This window comes from Littorina saxatilis, linkage group LG7 (genome assembly GCF_037325665.1).
Source record: "Littorina saxatilis isolate snail1 linkage group LG7, US_GU_Lsax_2.0, whole genome shotgun sequence".
Taxonomy (NCBI): domain Eukaryota; kingdom Metazoa; phylum Mollusca; class Gastropoda; order Littorinimorpha; family Littorinidae; genus Littorina; species Littorina saxatilis.
The window spans coordinates 48,405,153-48,421,452 of NC_090251.1; the positions used below are offsets into that span (position 1 = coordinate 48,405,153).

At 40.4% G+C, this 16,300-nt stretch overlaps 1 protein-coding gene across 1 annotated transcript; it reads right to left on the reverse strand.

Annotated features, from left to right (window-relative positions):
• Positions 1-5,264: 5,264 nt before the first annotated feature.
• On the reverse strand, positions 5,265-15,465 carry LOC138971670 (peptidyl-prolyl cis-trans isomerase FKBP4-like). The gene is made up of 9 exons (XM_070344436.1): positions 14,987-15,465; positions 14,272-14,436; positions 11,924-12,022; positions 11,434-11,681; positions 10,783-10,866; positions 9,710-9,877; positions 8,374-8,445; positions 7,788-7,967; positions 5,265-6,351 (listed from the first exon to the last, which is right to left on the reverse strand). Exons 1-9 carry the CDS (start codon positions 15,195-15,197, stop codon positions 6,184-6,186), a joined length of 1,395 nt encoding a protein of 464 aa, XP_070200537.1. The 5' UTR covers positions 15,198-15,465; the 3' UTR covers positions 5,265-6,183.
• Between the last annotated feature and the right edge of the window lie 835 nt (positions 15,466-16,300).

Consider the following 16,300-nt stretch of genomic DNA (forward strand, 5'->3'; position numbering starts at 1 on the left):
CACAAAAATCGCCACAGAACGTACTGACACACGGCGTGGCGATTCTTCTTCTTTCTTTAGACTGCCGCCTTCATCAAAGTGAAGATTCTGCAGACTTTGGAGAGAGTTGCGAAGATGATTTGCAGCTGGTGTCATCAGAACTGCCCGGGGGTTCAGTGATAGCTAGTGGGGGGTAGAAATAGAGGAGGGAGGTGGGGAGGATCAGGGGGCGGGGAGGGGTGTCTAGATCCGGGATTTGAAGGCTTCCAGAGAGGGGCTGAGAGCGACCTCACCCGGGAGCGCGTTCCAGTCCACGATGGTGCGTGGAAAGAAGGACTTCTGGCGGTAGGTTGTGCGGCACAACGGTAGCTGGTAGGCAGCATCGTGAAGGAGTCTGGTGCTTTTGGCGGTGGCCGGGATTTGGGGTGGGTGTGTTGCGGGTGTTGATCGACAGCAAGCCATTGATGTATTTGTACATGGTGATGAGGCGGGCTCTGAGGCGCCGATCTTGAAGTGTGGGCCACTGCAAGTGTTCCAACATGGCATCAACGCTCGAAGTCTTGCGGTGGCGATTTACAACCGTTCTAGCTTCGGTTCCCAGCGCTGCCACAACAGGACGGCTGTGAAAGGAAGCTAGAACGGATGTGTGGAATGGGGGTATAACTTCTGTAGTAACAACAGAGAACATCAGCGAGTATTGCTACCATCGCATGGAAGCCGTTCCCACGTGTTCGGGAGATAACTGCATGGTGATACAATCCTGCGTAAAACAGCGCCAGTCGGTATATGTTCGTATGTTCGTCTCTCTCTATCTTTCTGTCTGTGTATGTTTGTGTGCTGTATTTGCATGCTGGTCCAGAAGGCCTGCCTTAAAATTGTTTGTGTGTATTTTGTGTGAATAATAAGAATCTGCATAACTTGTTTGCAACATTCTTCATTTGTGAAAAAAGGGGCATACATGTGCATAACTAAATTTATCACTGTAAGCTTTGTGCATTCTGCAAATATTTTTAATTTTGGAAACGAATATTTGACTGTGTTGAAATGGTGTTGTCAATAATTTTCTTTTGTATTTTAAACTATGCGTGTAATATAATGTATGCAATCATATATATAGCAATTTTCCTTATCACATTTTTGCAATGTTCGTATGGTCATCATTTAACCTTGCATGTTTCGAGAGAACACCAAGGGGTTTTGAGCTGGCAAAGATCTGTTTTGTACAAAAGAACTGTGTGTTTGTTTCATTTATGTATACAACTTCTTGACTGAAAGCAATCTATACTTCACAAGGGTTTCATTGTTTCTTTTTCAATTACAGTCGTTTTATTAGAAGGATTCAATTTTGTGTAGTCGATGCCTTGTAAGCATTCGACTTGATTCGATGTGTAAACAATGCGCGTTCTTGCCATATGGTATTCCTTAAAATGCAATGACAATCATTTGAAGTACAGATACTTTTTTGAACAAAAGATGTATAACAGTGTGTGATTTTGTTTTCCAACGTACAAGAGCTAGTGCGAACATAATGTGCAAGTGAGAGTGAATACATGTGTGTACGTGTGCTATGTCTGCGTGTACCTGTGCGTGTGTGCGTTTCAGTTTGAGATCAATTTATTAAAGAATTGATGAGTACATATTCATTTTGCAATCTGGACAGTAAAGACGCTGTTTAAAAATTGAGTACCCAATATTGACGGACTGTCTGATGATATCTTCTGCTATGGTCTGTTGAGACGGTGATATCAAAATCGAGACCGGAGGTCGAGATTTTGATATCACTGTCGAAACAGACCAATAGCAGAAGATATCGTCACACAGTCAGTCAATGTTAGATATAATGCTAATTCTCTGGACATTTTGTATTTACTGTAAAGAAATTACAAAAGTATTTGTCTCAGTTTTGGCTGTTCCATATCCCTCCCTCTGATTATTATTTCTTTTTGTTTACTCTTTTCTTGTACTTTTCAGTATTTCAAAATGTCTTTTCTTTCAAAAAGTCTTTAGTCACTTGCTCAACTAAATTCTGGGATAATGACATTTTCATATATATATTTGTTTGTTTTTAAATGTAGGTGTTTTTGTTTTTGAAGTGGGGAAGCAATATTAAAGAGGTCGTCAATATCAAAACTGATATCGACGGAAATGTCGTCGATATCACTTTTGCACTGAGCTCAGTTTTGCCCAATTGACCAATGGAAATCCTCGTAACATATGAAATAGCAATATTGTAGCCTATCTGTCAGATGAAAGTGCAAGTGCATGTTCAAATAATGCACCAGGTGTAGACGATTTCAATGTAAGCTTTGCGAGCAATATTTGGCAATGTCAAGCAACAGAACACAGAGAAGCAATCCACCACACACACAAAAAAAGTATCTTTGTTTGCAATAAGCTAGTAATTGATAAGATATTTTACAGGGCTGGCTTTATGGTTGCTGTGGTAAGTTAAACCGTCACAAAGTTAACCTAATCACAGGTAGCTTTCTACCTGCCCATCAGCTTCACGCACAAAAACGAGAAATTGATGAACGTCGGTTGAGCTCCCCATCCCATCCCCCTCCCTCTTACATACACTGTTTATAAATAGAAAGTAAGTATGAAATATGAGTCGTCTTCTGTATCTTTCTCTAAACAAGGCTATGGAAGTACAACTTCATGAGCGTGCATACGACCTAGTGCAAAGACACAACGTTATTACATGTAAAATGAAATGTACGAGCAGTGTCGTATCTAGAGTATAAACATCTTCCAACTGTGGGAGAGAAAAAACATATGAAAGTTCGTCTACAAATACGGAATTATGACAAACTGAAAATATTTGCTGATACTGTGTTCCTTGCAGACCTATGATGAGATCTCTCTCCCTCTCTTTTGGTCTCTCTCTCTCCACTCCCCTACCCCCCCCCCCCCCCCCTTCACCCCTCTCTCTCTCTCTCTCTCTATGTCCTGTGATGTTATGTATATCTTTTTTCGTTGCCAAATTGTGAAAAAATACTTGTCAATGACCATGATCACAATATGCTTTTTGTTTTTAGCAATGAAATGTGAAGGTGCAAATTATTGTTAATGTTAACATTTTGGACAGTGAACATGTGTGTATGTAATGTGTGCTCTGAAGAGTAAATATGTGTTAAAACAATCATCTTACTAATAGAAGAGTGTGCATACATGCATGTGTATGTGCATGTGTGTGTGTGTGTGTGGGGGGGGGTATACATTTAATGTGCTCCATTTCTGGACAAAACAATAAAAGACTGCCATTCAAATCCATTCTTTCTAAAATAAAGAAGTATGACAGTTTTATGTTTCATTTATTCATGTGTATTTTTTAACATGCAGAACATACTTGAACATGACTTAGTATAATAAAAAAATTTAAAAAAAATAAATGCAAATGCAAGCACATGTCACACATAACAACATTTCTTTTGAATGAATGGTTTAGGCGCAAGTTTATTTATTCATGCTATGAAATTCTTTTCTTCTGGCTCTCTTTCAAATACAGACGCATTATATGCACATCCTTTTGCATTTATGCACATGCACTGTGAGACACACACATACAAAGTTGTGCTGCCTTTTTGTTGAGAAAGTACACACATGTAATCATTCAAACAGGCAATACAAATAAGTACTAACAAAATCTAATAATTGAAGATCTGAAATTAGCAGGGTTTCCTTGTCATCTCTTCTCTCAACAGTCGTAAAACTACAGTACTACCTAGCTGGCCATAATTCTCCACACGTTGTCTCAAGAGGAGTTTTTTAATATTTTTTTTAATTGTCGTTTCACATCTTGAGAAGCAAGGTCATGTGACACCGATTCAGCATCAATCTCTTTCTCTGCCTACTCTTTCAAAACTATTCACGCTTATCATTTTAAATAGGTATGACCACACGTACACACATCCAATAACACATTCATCCAATTGCACACACACACACACACACACACACACACACACACACACACACACACACACTCCAAATGCAGTCGTTTTCATTTAAATCAATACATAATGATCACAAAGGAAGCACCTTCACATTTGCAATATCATGAGAGAAAGCAAAGCTAAACATATCAATGATGATGCGAAATTGTACTTATACTCACATCTTTCTTTCTTTATTTGGTGTTTAACGTCGTTTTCAACCATGAAGGTTATATCGCGACGGGGAAAGGGGGGAGAGGGGATAGAGCCACTTGTCAATTGTTTCTTGTTCACAAAAGCACTAATCAAAAATTTGCTCCAGGGGCTTGCAACGTAGTACAATATATTACCTTACCGGGAGAATGCAAGTTTCCAGTACAAAGGACTTAACATTTCTTACATACTGCTTGACTAAAATCTTTATTATACTCACATGCATAAGCATTATCCTTGTTGACACGCACACGCTCACATTCCCAGGTTAAAAGTACAGGTACCATTAAATGCACAACTGTTTGAAGGATTAGAATTCACAACATAAAAAAGCATACTCTCACATTGTTCTCACGATACATACAGAGAATTCTTCATGACCTCATCTCCAGTGTTTGCTGCTACAAGTAAAATGGAAATTGTGCGTTCACTCGAGAAAAAAATCTTAACCAATTTCTAGTTCCACCTTCATGTAAGCTTTTAGGATATATCATGGTAATGCTTTAGGAAATCGTCACTGTCCAAAAAAAAAACTAACAAATTACATTTAACAGATTTGCGATGGTTATGCCAGTAGTTCTAAATTCATGATAGCACATAAGTACAAGGCTGGTGAGTTAGTTCATTATTAGCAAATATTGAGGACTAATGATACACAACACACATTTGCTAAATCACGGTACGGAAGTGTAACAATTTTCCCATTTCACAACACACAACATCGGTACAAAAGACAGTAGCAATGTTTTTTCCACATCTCTTCTGTAGCTGAATCCTAGCTTCAATCTTCCCATATAGCGTCAATAGAAAAATGAAGAGTGTACATGTCCATAGAAATAAGATCTGAAGAGCAAACTTTCCATCTCTTGATCACATTTGTCAACATAAAGAGCAATGAGGCGCTCTATTTTAGCCCCCCGCGGGTTAGGGGGAAGAATTTATCCGATGCTCCCCAGCATGTCGTAAGAGGCGACTAACGGATTCTGTTTCTCCTTTTAGTTTTACCCTTGTTAAGTGTTTCTTGTATAGAATATAGTCAATTTTTGTAAAGATTTTAGTCAAGCATGTTAAGTCCTTTGTACTGGAAACTTGCATTCTCCCAGTAAGGTCATATATTGTACTACGTTGCAAGCCCCTGGAGCAAATTTTTGATTAGTGCTTTTGTGAACAAGAAACAATTGACAAGTGGATCTATCCCATCTCCCCCCTTTCCCCATCGCGATATAACCTTCGTGGTTGAAAACGACGTAAAACACCAAATAAAGAAAGAAAGAAAGCTCTATTTTCCTGAAACAAGTCTCAAGTGCAGGTACATAATGACACAAGACCATTTATTGTCCATACAATTAATTACAATAGATGGAAAATTGTGGTTCATCTGCTCTTAAAACAACCAAAACAACATATGACTTAAAAAACAAGAAAAAATATGTATTAAAGTTTCCTTCTTTCTCAATAGATGTCAGTAAAACATTGCAGGAATGTCTCTCAGTATAGCACCAGTCACACAACAGCAAAGAGTCCTGGTACCAAACACCATAGTTTCCAACACAACAACACAATTTCCTTCCTCATATTGTAGACTAGCGGATATCAAACAACATACACAGATCAATTTGAATTTGGAGTTGAGTGGAGACATTAACTGGCTTCAGCTTTACAGTGGAACACCCCTATCAAGACACCCCAATTTAAGACTTCCTCCATTTTAAGACCTAACTTTTTGACATTTTTTGTTCACAACCTCCGTAAATTTACCTCCATTTTAAGACCCCCTCTTTTTTAAGACCTGATTTTCTCAGAGTTTTGGAGGTCTTAAAAGGGGGGGTTCCATTAATGTACCAGGCAACATACTTCAACACAACAACACAATTTCATTCTTCCTCAACTTGAAGACCAGTGAATATTACATAACATCCACCTATCCATTTGAATTTGGAGTTGAGTGGAGTGACAGGCTGCAGCAAACGATGACAGAGTCCTCTCATCCATGGGCAAGATAATATCGGAGGACGTTCCACTGCATCTGAACCGTGTACCATCAATGGAACCAAGCTCAGTCGCTCATGTGGGATCCCATGCCCAAGAAGTCTTTCTTGTCAGTTTCCACAATGTCTTCGAAAGCGTCGCGTTCTTCTTGCAGCGGCATCATATTCTTGGCCATCTCGTTGTTCCACTCCCCGACCTCCGGCATGGTCTGGTACAGGCTGAACCCTCCTCCACTCTACTCACAAGAAGAGGGGGAAATCAAAATAAATGAATGAACTCTCTGATGCTAATTAGTTTCCCCAAGAGAGGGAGAGATATATATATATGTGTGTGTGTGTGTGTGTGTGTGTGTGTGTGTGTGTGTGTGTGTGTGTGTGTGTGTGTTGTGTGTGTGTGTGTGTGTGTGTGTGTGTGTGTGTGTGTGTGTGTGTGTGTTGTGCATGCATACCAGGGGTCGACACTAACTTATTTGAAAATTTCTGGGGCGGAAAACAAAAATCTGGGGCCCACTCTCAGTATTCACGTGCGGCAATGCATTGTCTGTTTTTCTTCATCGTACACATTCTTTCAACCATTTGACATTGAAATTACGACAGCATTTCGCGCTTTTGGCTGCATCGGTCTCCTTTTTTCGTTTCTCTCCACCCTGTTCTTCATCTTCATTTCCATGGGTTTTTTTACACCAGGGATATGTTGCCACATTTTGCGTTTGGCATTTGAAGGCGATACTTATCTCTCACGCTAAAGAGCGCAATCTGGGAGTTATTTCCCTTGCGGCGTTGTCCTTCGACGATTTCAATGTTTTTTTTTCTTGACTGCGGCATTGATCATAACGCAAATTTCAGTGATGACTTTGACTGGCGATTTTTAGTGATTGGCTCTGGCATTAGAATTTTCGGTTTGTCATTGTTGGAATTTATTCTGGGGCGGAGTGGGCCCCAAGCTTCGGCAATGTTTGGGGCGGAACACAAAACTCTGGGGCGATCCGCCCCCCGCCCCCGCTAGTGTCGAACCCTGCATAGTGAGCCACTGTGAATGTACCAAAAACATCACAAGCCGAGGAGACAGGGCGTACATCTAATGCTAACAGTGCAGGCCAAAGTTAAAAACGATTTCATTTTTTTTTTTTTTTTTGTTTTTTTTCATTTTCATTACTTTATTGTCCCATTGCTGGGAAATTCGGGTCGCTTCCTCCCAGTGGAAAGCTAGCAGCAACGGAGTCGCGCTACCCAGGTGTCTGCATGTTTAGGTGTATTCAGCCACCTGCACTTATGGCAGAATGACCAAGGTCTTTTACGTGCCATTGTGATGACACGGGGGTGGGACATGGCTTCCGTCTCTGGGTCTGCACATAAAGTTGACCCGTGTCCGCCCCGGCCCGAATTCGAACCTGCGACCTTTCGATCACAAGGTCATCTAATTTGTCAAAACAGTGTCAGATATATAGTGTGATTGGCACTTTTTTTTCTCTCCATTAAATTCAGATTTCAAATGATGGCCAACTAAAATGAAACATGATCTTCAAGACTGCAAAAAAAGTCAGCTAGTCTGGTCAGACGAACAACAAATTTAAGAAAGTGATCTAAAATTTCTAGGCATGTATACTTTACACCACAGCTGAATACAATTTTCACAAACACACCAAGCAGCCACTGCCCATCACAAACCAACCTTGTCAGCCATTTTCTGAAACATGTTGGTGTAGAGTTCCTTCTCCTTGTTCAAAGCTTGCTCCTGTCGTTGTCGGCTGACAGCCAGCTGATTCTTGGCGGCTTTGTTGGACGGCTCCAGCTCTAACACTTGTGCGAAGTCTCCCGCTGCTGGCCCATAGTCACACCGTTCCAAGCGGGACTGCACGGAAATATGAAAAGAAAAAAAAACATGCTGTGAAAAGATACACCCAAAGAGATGAAGATGACCTCACACACACACACACACACCTGGCAATAATTCTGTTTACAGAGAAATATAAAAGCATGCCATTACCAGTGTAGCTGCATTGTAGACGCTTTGCGGAAATAAAGTTGTAAGAATTGTAAAGTGCTGTGGAAGATTTAAGCCCGTGACAATGAGACAAGTAAACAGAAAAAATAATACTAAATCCCACCCAACTGACTGACAATAATGGTTCACTGAGTTTTTCTTAAAAGTGACTGGAATAAAAAAAAAATCATTCACTAGGTCATTCACCCACTAACCAAACAAGCAAACCAAACTACTGACATCAGGTCATAAAGGAATCACAAATGTGTCTTACCTGTCCACGACGGAATATTGCTTTGACGTTCTGTGGCTCTGTCTCAAGAACAATATTACAGGCCGCTTCTGCCTGCAAGCAAATGTAACAACAACATTGAATACGGTATTGTCAGGAACAAATCCGAAACAGATACTCAACATTAAACACGGTATTGTCAGGAACAAATCCGAAACAGACACTCTGACTCGACCCCTCCCCAAATCAAGAGTTTTGGGGTCACCATTTGGTTAGAGACAAAACAAAACATTCATCATTACGTCCACCTTGTATTGTTGTGCTACCTAATGCCCTACACAGTATTGTTGGTCTCCAATAAATTAATTTATGTTACAAAATTGTTTGTGCCAGAATCGGACACATTTGTGACCCTCCACCATGAAATGAGTCGCATGTCATCCCGCGAGGTTCTGCGCAAGGCTTAAGATATGTCCGGGGAGTGTCTGGTAACTGTGTGAGGGTCACCTTAGTCACAGGCTTATAACTCAAACAGTTTTCGCTCTTTTCTAAAACGAGTTTCACCACTGGATAGAGCATAAAAATCTCTTTAACAAAATGTAAAAATATGAAAATCATGCAAAGGTGACATGCGACTCATTTCGTGGTGGAGGGTCACAGATTTGTTCACAAATTGTCTCCCCTGTCAGTGTCATGCCCCACAAGGAATTAAGACCACTTTCGCACATACTTGCAACCATAAGTGTAACTTGCTCTTCTGCAGACCAACTGTAAGCCACCCAACGTACCCTTACAGTCAATCCGCAGCACTGGCATGTTCACAGTGGAAACATGCAACACAACAAATGGGTGGAAGGTGGGGTTGTGGAGGTAAATGCCAGAGTCGGTTCAAAGCGTTGACTGTTGTTGTTGTGTAGAGGAAGGAAGTGACTTTGCATTATGGGTATTCCAATAATGCAAATAATTTGGATCGCTACAAAACAAAACTTTCTTGATACGCAACAAAAATGCCTAACCATTTCTCCACATAAATTCTATTAGACAATGTGACATACAGTCTGAACGCAAACCATAAATAAATAGGTACTGCCACGCCAACAATCAAGCAGGGGGAGGGAAGGAGGAAAGAGAGAGAGATAGAGAGTAATGCGACGAATGAAGCACATTTTTAAATCTGCAATGTCTGAAATAGGAAAAAAAATCCAATATTCATATGCCTTATGTGTTGGTCCCCTTCATCTAACAAAGAAAGAATAAAAACTCTCCATTAACGTTCCATTAACTAACCTTTCTTGGGTTTTTGGATTCATACAAGCTAATAAATTAATGTTCCACAGACTTCATGTGCCCATAGTTGTTAAGCAAAAGCAACACTTACATCACAGAAATTGTTCAGCTTCAGACTGCACATGGCGATGTTCAGGTGAGCCGCTTGCAACAGTTTCTCTCTCTCCAGGGGTTCCTCCCCTTGCAGACCGCTCGTCTCGTGCTCCAGAAACGACACAATCTTTTTGTAGTAGGAAAGCGCTCGACGGTGGTCTCCTTTCTAGGGAAAAAAAGGAACTTTTTAAACATCATGCTGTACATAGTTAATGGGACTGAAAATCTACAACAGGGTACAAAGGTCCTTTTTTAATCGCGCTGCGCACACCACCCGTCACTTATAGCCAAAATCAGCTCCTGTGATGTAAAAGGAAAGAGAGAATGCTTTATGTCCTACAGGCTAAATATTTCGCCTCTTAAGGACAAGATATGGGTTATATGATTCGAGTTTTACGCCCTCACGGCTTTTGACGAGATACACAAGTGTATGCGTGTTTAGGTGGCATTAGCCATCTGCACTTATGGCAGAATGACCAAGATCTTTTACGTGCCATTGTGGTGACACGGGGGTGGGACATGGCTTCTGCCTCTGGGTCTGCACATAAAGTTGACCCGTGTCTGTCTTGGCCCGAATTCGAACATGCGACCTTCCGATCACAAGTCCAGTGCTCTACCAAATAAGCTACAGGGCCCTCTCCTGTGATGTATCCCACGACCAACACATTGTTGGGGCCAGAAGAAGCAACTCATCATTCACAATGCTTCCAGCTCCGTCTACATGTCTCATAAACTATTCAGAAATTTTAGACAGAGTTTTTCATTTAAACAGAATTTTTCTGAGACTGAGTAAACAAGCACACCATCAGGATGTTGAATTTCAATTTGACTTTAAACATCTTGTAGAACAAGAACACTTAGCTAATACTACTAAATTGGTCAGATGACGTCCATTCATGTCAATCCCACATCAATCATATATGACACGCATTTGTCCTCTCAGTGATACACGCAGACATAATAAAACTACTGATTAAGTTCAAACCTAACAGATAAAAAAAGTGGTGAGAAGTTTGGATGGGATTCAAGCGTGTTTCAAAGCGGTATCAAACTCCTTCCTCAGAATCTCACCAAAAAATATTTTGTTCCTTTGTCCTTGATGATCTTAGACTGTTGGATTTTCTGCCCAACATCCATCTCCCAAGACTCTCTTGCCTGTCACAAAGAAATAATGGTTCAGAACAATCTGTCGATAAATCTCTTTATTCGAAATCAAAGAAGATGTCAAAATGTCCTGATTAATAAAACAGTATCTGTCACAAAACAGCTCATCATGAAACAGAAAAAAATACAGCAACAAATAAGACATTAAATGTCAAGCTGGAGTTTGATTAATAAAGATTAATAAACAAATAAACAGTCTTTTGATGAGGAGTACTGAAATAGATCCAGAATTTCTGACATCAAAAGGTGTGCTGGCAAACAAAGAGTAAAAAAAACCACAAAGAAAACAACAATCAAAAACTAAAAACAATAGTAAACAAAACAAAACTTTCCCTTTATGTACACTCAAAAACATTGCTCTAATTACAACGGTAATCCCCCCCCCCTCCCCCCCATGATCTAAGACACACACCACCCCCTACACCCCTTCCTTTATTTTTTAAAATGCTCCTCAGATTTTTCTGTTCATATAAACTTTGTAAATGGAACCCAATATTAAGACTCTATCCATTCTAAAAGTAAAACCTCAACCTTTTTGAAGTATTAAAAGGTGAATACCTTCTCAAAGATGACCATTTCTACTTCATACACCAGCGCAGCGTTGGATGGAATGTTGAGCTTTGGACAGCCTTTCTCTCCAAAGGCATATCTTGGAGCAATGGTCAGACGATCTTGTTCGCCTTGTTTCATCTTTCGTGCGGCCATCTCTAGCCCTGGGATAAGGCCGACTTGGTCACCTTCACCCTGGGTGAAGGTCACTGTCTTTGTTTCAAAGTCTTTACCTTTGTAATAGCCTGTGTACCTGACTGAAGACAGAAGAGTTTGGTTTATGATTCAAACTATTAGGCATTTGAAAGCACAGACCATGGAAATGCTTTGCGCCATGAAAAGGAAAAAAATGTTTTTAACTGTGAAGGTGTATGTGTGTGTGTGTAAGTGCATACATGAACATGAATTTGTGCATGTGATAAAGATAAATATATATATCAAATGTGTGCGTATGCAGGTCTGCTTGTGTGTTTCTTTGCACATCTGCACCAATACTCACTTGTGACAGTGGCACCATCATTTGGTGTTGCAATTCTCTCCCCTTGTTTTATCATACGCTTGATAACCCCTCCGTCCTTGTCTGTTGTCAAGTCCACCCCTGCAAGAGAATAAAAGTTAAGTCATAGTGTAGTACTTCTGTTCATACCGCAGTGTTCTTCTCAGGCCTCTGTTTTGGGTCAATGGTGCATATCGTTTTGATCTGATGCATTGACGGGCGCTGTGGCGGGGTGGTAAGACGTCGGCTCTTAATCGGAAGGTCGAGGGTTCGAATCCTGGCCGTGGCCGCCTGGTGGGTTAAGTATGGAGATTTTTTCCTTTCTCCCAGGTTAACTTATGTGCAGACCTGCTAGTGGGTTATCCCCCTTCATGTGTACACGCAAGCACAAGACCAAGTGTGCACGGAAAAGATCCTGTAATCCATGTCAGAGTTCGGTGGGTTATAGAAACATGAAAAATACACAGCATGCATGCTTCCTCCGAAAGCGGCATATGGCTGCCTAAATGGCGGGGTAAAAACGGTCATACACGTAAAATTCCACTCGTGTAAAAACACGAGTGTACGTGGGAGTTTCAGCCCACGAACGCAGAAGAGGAAGAAGATCTGATGCATTGTTTTGAACCCTGGCTGGTCGACTGTTCCATTGTTTTGACATGCATGAGGTTTTCTGACAGAATAATGTTATTGTTACCGGGACATGTAGGTCGTAGATGCACATTTGTTCAATCCAGGTCCAACTGACCATGCAGCTATTGTCCTGTGAGTCCAGGAAAAACACTGATACCATGCAGCTATTGTCCTGTGAGTTCAGGAACAACACTGATACCATGCAGCTATTGTCCTGTGAGTCCAGGAACAACACTGATACCATGCAGCTATTGTCCTGTGAGTCCAGGAACAACACTGATACCATGCAGCTATTGTCCTGTGAGTCCAGGAACAACACTGATATCATGCATGCACACATAGCATTAGTTGTCAATTAACTTGTCCTTGATTTTGTTTATTATATATATGGCCTGGTTTCATTGAAGAAGTGTTCTGCCTAATATGTAAAGCTTATTTCTTGGTCAGACAAGAGAACCACACGTGTATAAAGAGGATGCCTCACAGCGTTGATCTTGGGAACCTAATACATCACTTCTTCCACAAGTCATATAATATTCTAATCTCTCATTGTCAAACTCAGCTTGAGTATTATTTTTCCTCACACAAAAAAATAATAATCAAAAATCTGCAATACAACAATCAATTCCATGAATTTGTCCACAAGTCACTGCAGGAATCTCTCTATTTACAACTAAAATAATAGCAAAACATAATCATATCTGCCTGAAAAATATGTACAGTGGAGTCCGGGTACAACGAATCTCAAGGGAAATACATTTTAGTTAGTTATATATCAGCAATTCGCTGTAGAGTTTTCAACCCTAAATGGCCTTAAGACAAGTTTTCCCACTCACCTTCAAATGATCGTCCCATCGATCTTTCCTTGGAGAGGACAATCTCTGCATGTTTTCAACAGCTTCATAATATAATCCATAGAGAGAGGCATAGTTCAAATGTTCACTTTACAGGGGTGTCGTTTGGGTCGGCCCTTCGGCCAGTCGCCGATTTTTTTTTACTTTGGCCGAAACTTTCATGTCCCTATCGGCCAAATGTCCGAAGAGTATTCGCCGGAATCGGCCAACGTTTGTAAAATTGTTTTTATTGGTCAGGCTTTGATTGCTAAATCTGCTGCCGATGTACTAAGTCAACTGATTGACGTTTATTTTTTTCGCGAATACCAAAAACAAAACATCAATGTTTTGAACGGAAGCCATTGACGAAAATATAGATGCCAGGGTGGTTTCCCTTGGACAAGGGAAACCACACTCTTAGCGTTTGCGTCCGCCAGTTCGCGATCTTTTATCAGTCAGTCAGTGCTTTCGATTTGGATTTGAACATCACGTCGCAAAAAGAAAAAAAAGTAAATTGGCCAAGGTTTGCTACCCTTCGCCAAGGTAAGTGATTCCCCCTGTTTGTTCAGTGTTCGCTCATCACACGATGTGCACTTGTGTTTGTGTATTTTTGTCTTTGGAGACAATTATTGACATCAGTTCGTTGTAGCCTTGTGACTTTTAGAGACAAAACGGCTCTGGGGCGTTGAGAACGTATTTGTTAAAAGAGGGATTCGTTATGCAAATGAGTTCAAAAGGTTCGATGTAGCCGGAAAGTAACAAGTAAGAAATAGAAGGCTGTCTGCCGGGAAATCAATGGCAGTTTGTTAAAAGACGGATTTCTTTATACCCGGGTTCGTTATAGCTGGATTTCACTGTAGTATCTACAGAGGAAAATAAACAACCAACCTTTCCAGTCAATAAGCTCTACTTCATAGATGACAGTGGCATTAGGAGGGATGCTTGGTGGAAGTCCCTTCTTGCCATAGGCATGCTCTGGACTGCATGTGATTACGGCCACCTCTCCCTTACGCATGTTGGCAATGGCACAGTCCCACCCCTTGATCACTTCAGCTGAAAACAATTAACACTCATTTCAACTTACAAATCTTATTAATTGTCTTGATTTTTTTATTAATTACCATACCTAAAATGGTATTTTGTCATCAACTTAGGCCACGGCAGGAAAGAACAAAACAATATAAAAACATGATCCAACAGATTTTTTCTACAAAATAATTCTAAAACTATCATTTTTTGTTTGGGCAACCATTGTGATTTTATATCAATACTAGGATAGCAGCCTGGATTTCATTGAGGAAATTCCCCAAAGACAATAAAAACACACTGTATGTGAGGTCTAACGAATGACGTCTCACAACGTGCGCAGTCGTCCTTGGCGGTCAAGAAAGCCGCCGCGATTATTGCGCAGACGACACTTCTAAATAACCAATATTTTTTGTGCGCATCACGTGCTCCACATAAATCGGCCGGAAACGAAGCAATTGGGAAACCTGGATAATATAAATTCTCCACACCCAAATCATAAATAGACTAACGAAAAATAAATCGAAAACAATAACAATGTTATCAAAAATGTCATAGCCATCTTCCTCTTCCTTACCTTTTCCAAGGGTGAGCTGAAAAGGTTCTTCGCCGCGGTCTTTGCTGCTGTCGAATACTGTGCCATCTTGAAGCCGACCTGTGTAATGAACGAACACACGATCCCCGATGCGTGGGCCTTCTTCTCCTTCGCCAGCGCGTATTGTTTTAAGCAAAATTCCCCCGCTCTTGTCAAACGTCAAGTCTCTCACTTCGCTCTCTGCATCAGCCATGGTGAAAATCCTCAGGCAAAGAGAAGACAAGAGAAAATGCAATGATGGTGGGTGCTCGGTTCTTTCGCTTTGTATTGATGCGTCGTCTGATTCCGGAAGTTCATACAACAGGAAAACACTTTTGAGGAATATGAGAATCGCATAATTTAGGAGTTATCATAAAACCCAACGATTCTATAAAACCAGTCTTGACTGAAAAATAAATACATTAATAGATATGGTGCTGATACTTTTCCGTCATATCTACACAATTTATGTTGCTGAATAGTAACATTTATTTAGTTAGAGGCCTATTCGGGATCATCTTCAAACGGCTTGGCTTCAGAAATACTGGAACAGTGGCAGTTCTCTTTTCGCCGGAAACTTCTAGTAAAACGCACATTACTCATAATTAAACGTTATCATTGATTACCACACCACGCCACAGTGGTGGAAACGATGGAGAAAGTGTGCATTATTTCATTGTATAATTAGGTTATTTAAATCTAACGACAACTAAACGGTCATATCCTGCAAAGCATTTGGAAGAACAAATATTCTGAGCAATGTTGTCTTGTTTGTGCGCAGAATTGAAAGATTCTGGTGAAGAGACTAGTTATTACTTCCGGAAGCATATTTGCGCATTGTTTGCGGAACTGAGGACCACGTTCGTTGTGTATTTTCTGAGGTAATTTGTGTACACGATGTTCATTGAGAAATAATGTAATTACTATATCGTACCATGCAGAAAATGCTCTCAATGTAATCTACAGTAGGCATATTTTGGATCGATTTTTTTCCAGTCAAACACTCAAAGAGTCAAGTCTGTCGGACTGCGCAAAAGAGTTCACTAACCAGCAGGCAGTAACCTTCGTAAAGCTTTATTTTACTATCTTACAAGTTACGATCTCCGGAAGGACTGGTCATTTGCTCTCTCTTTTGTGTCTTTTTTTGTGTGTGCACAGTCTGTGTATGTTATAGTGTGTGTCACTGTGTTTGTTAGACCGTTACTTTAGTGTTAGGCCAAAAAAAATAATAGGTGTGGTTACGGTAACATAGCCAAAAAAAATAGGGTAGGTAGGTAGGCAATCACTTTTTTTTTTGTTTTTACTTTTTTTTCTAAT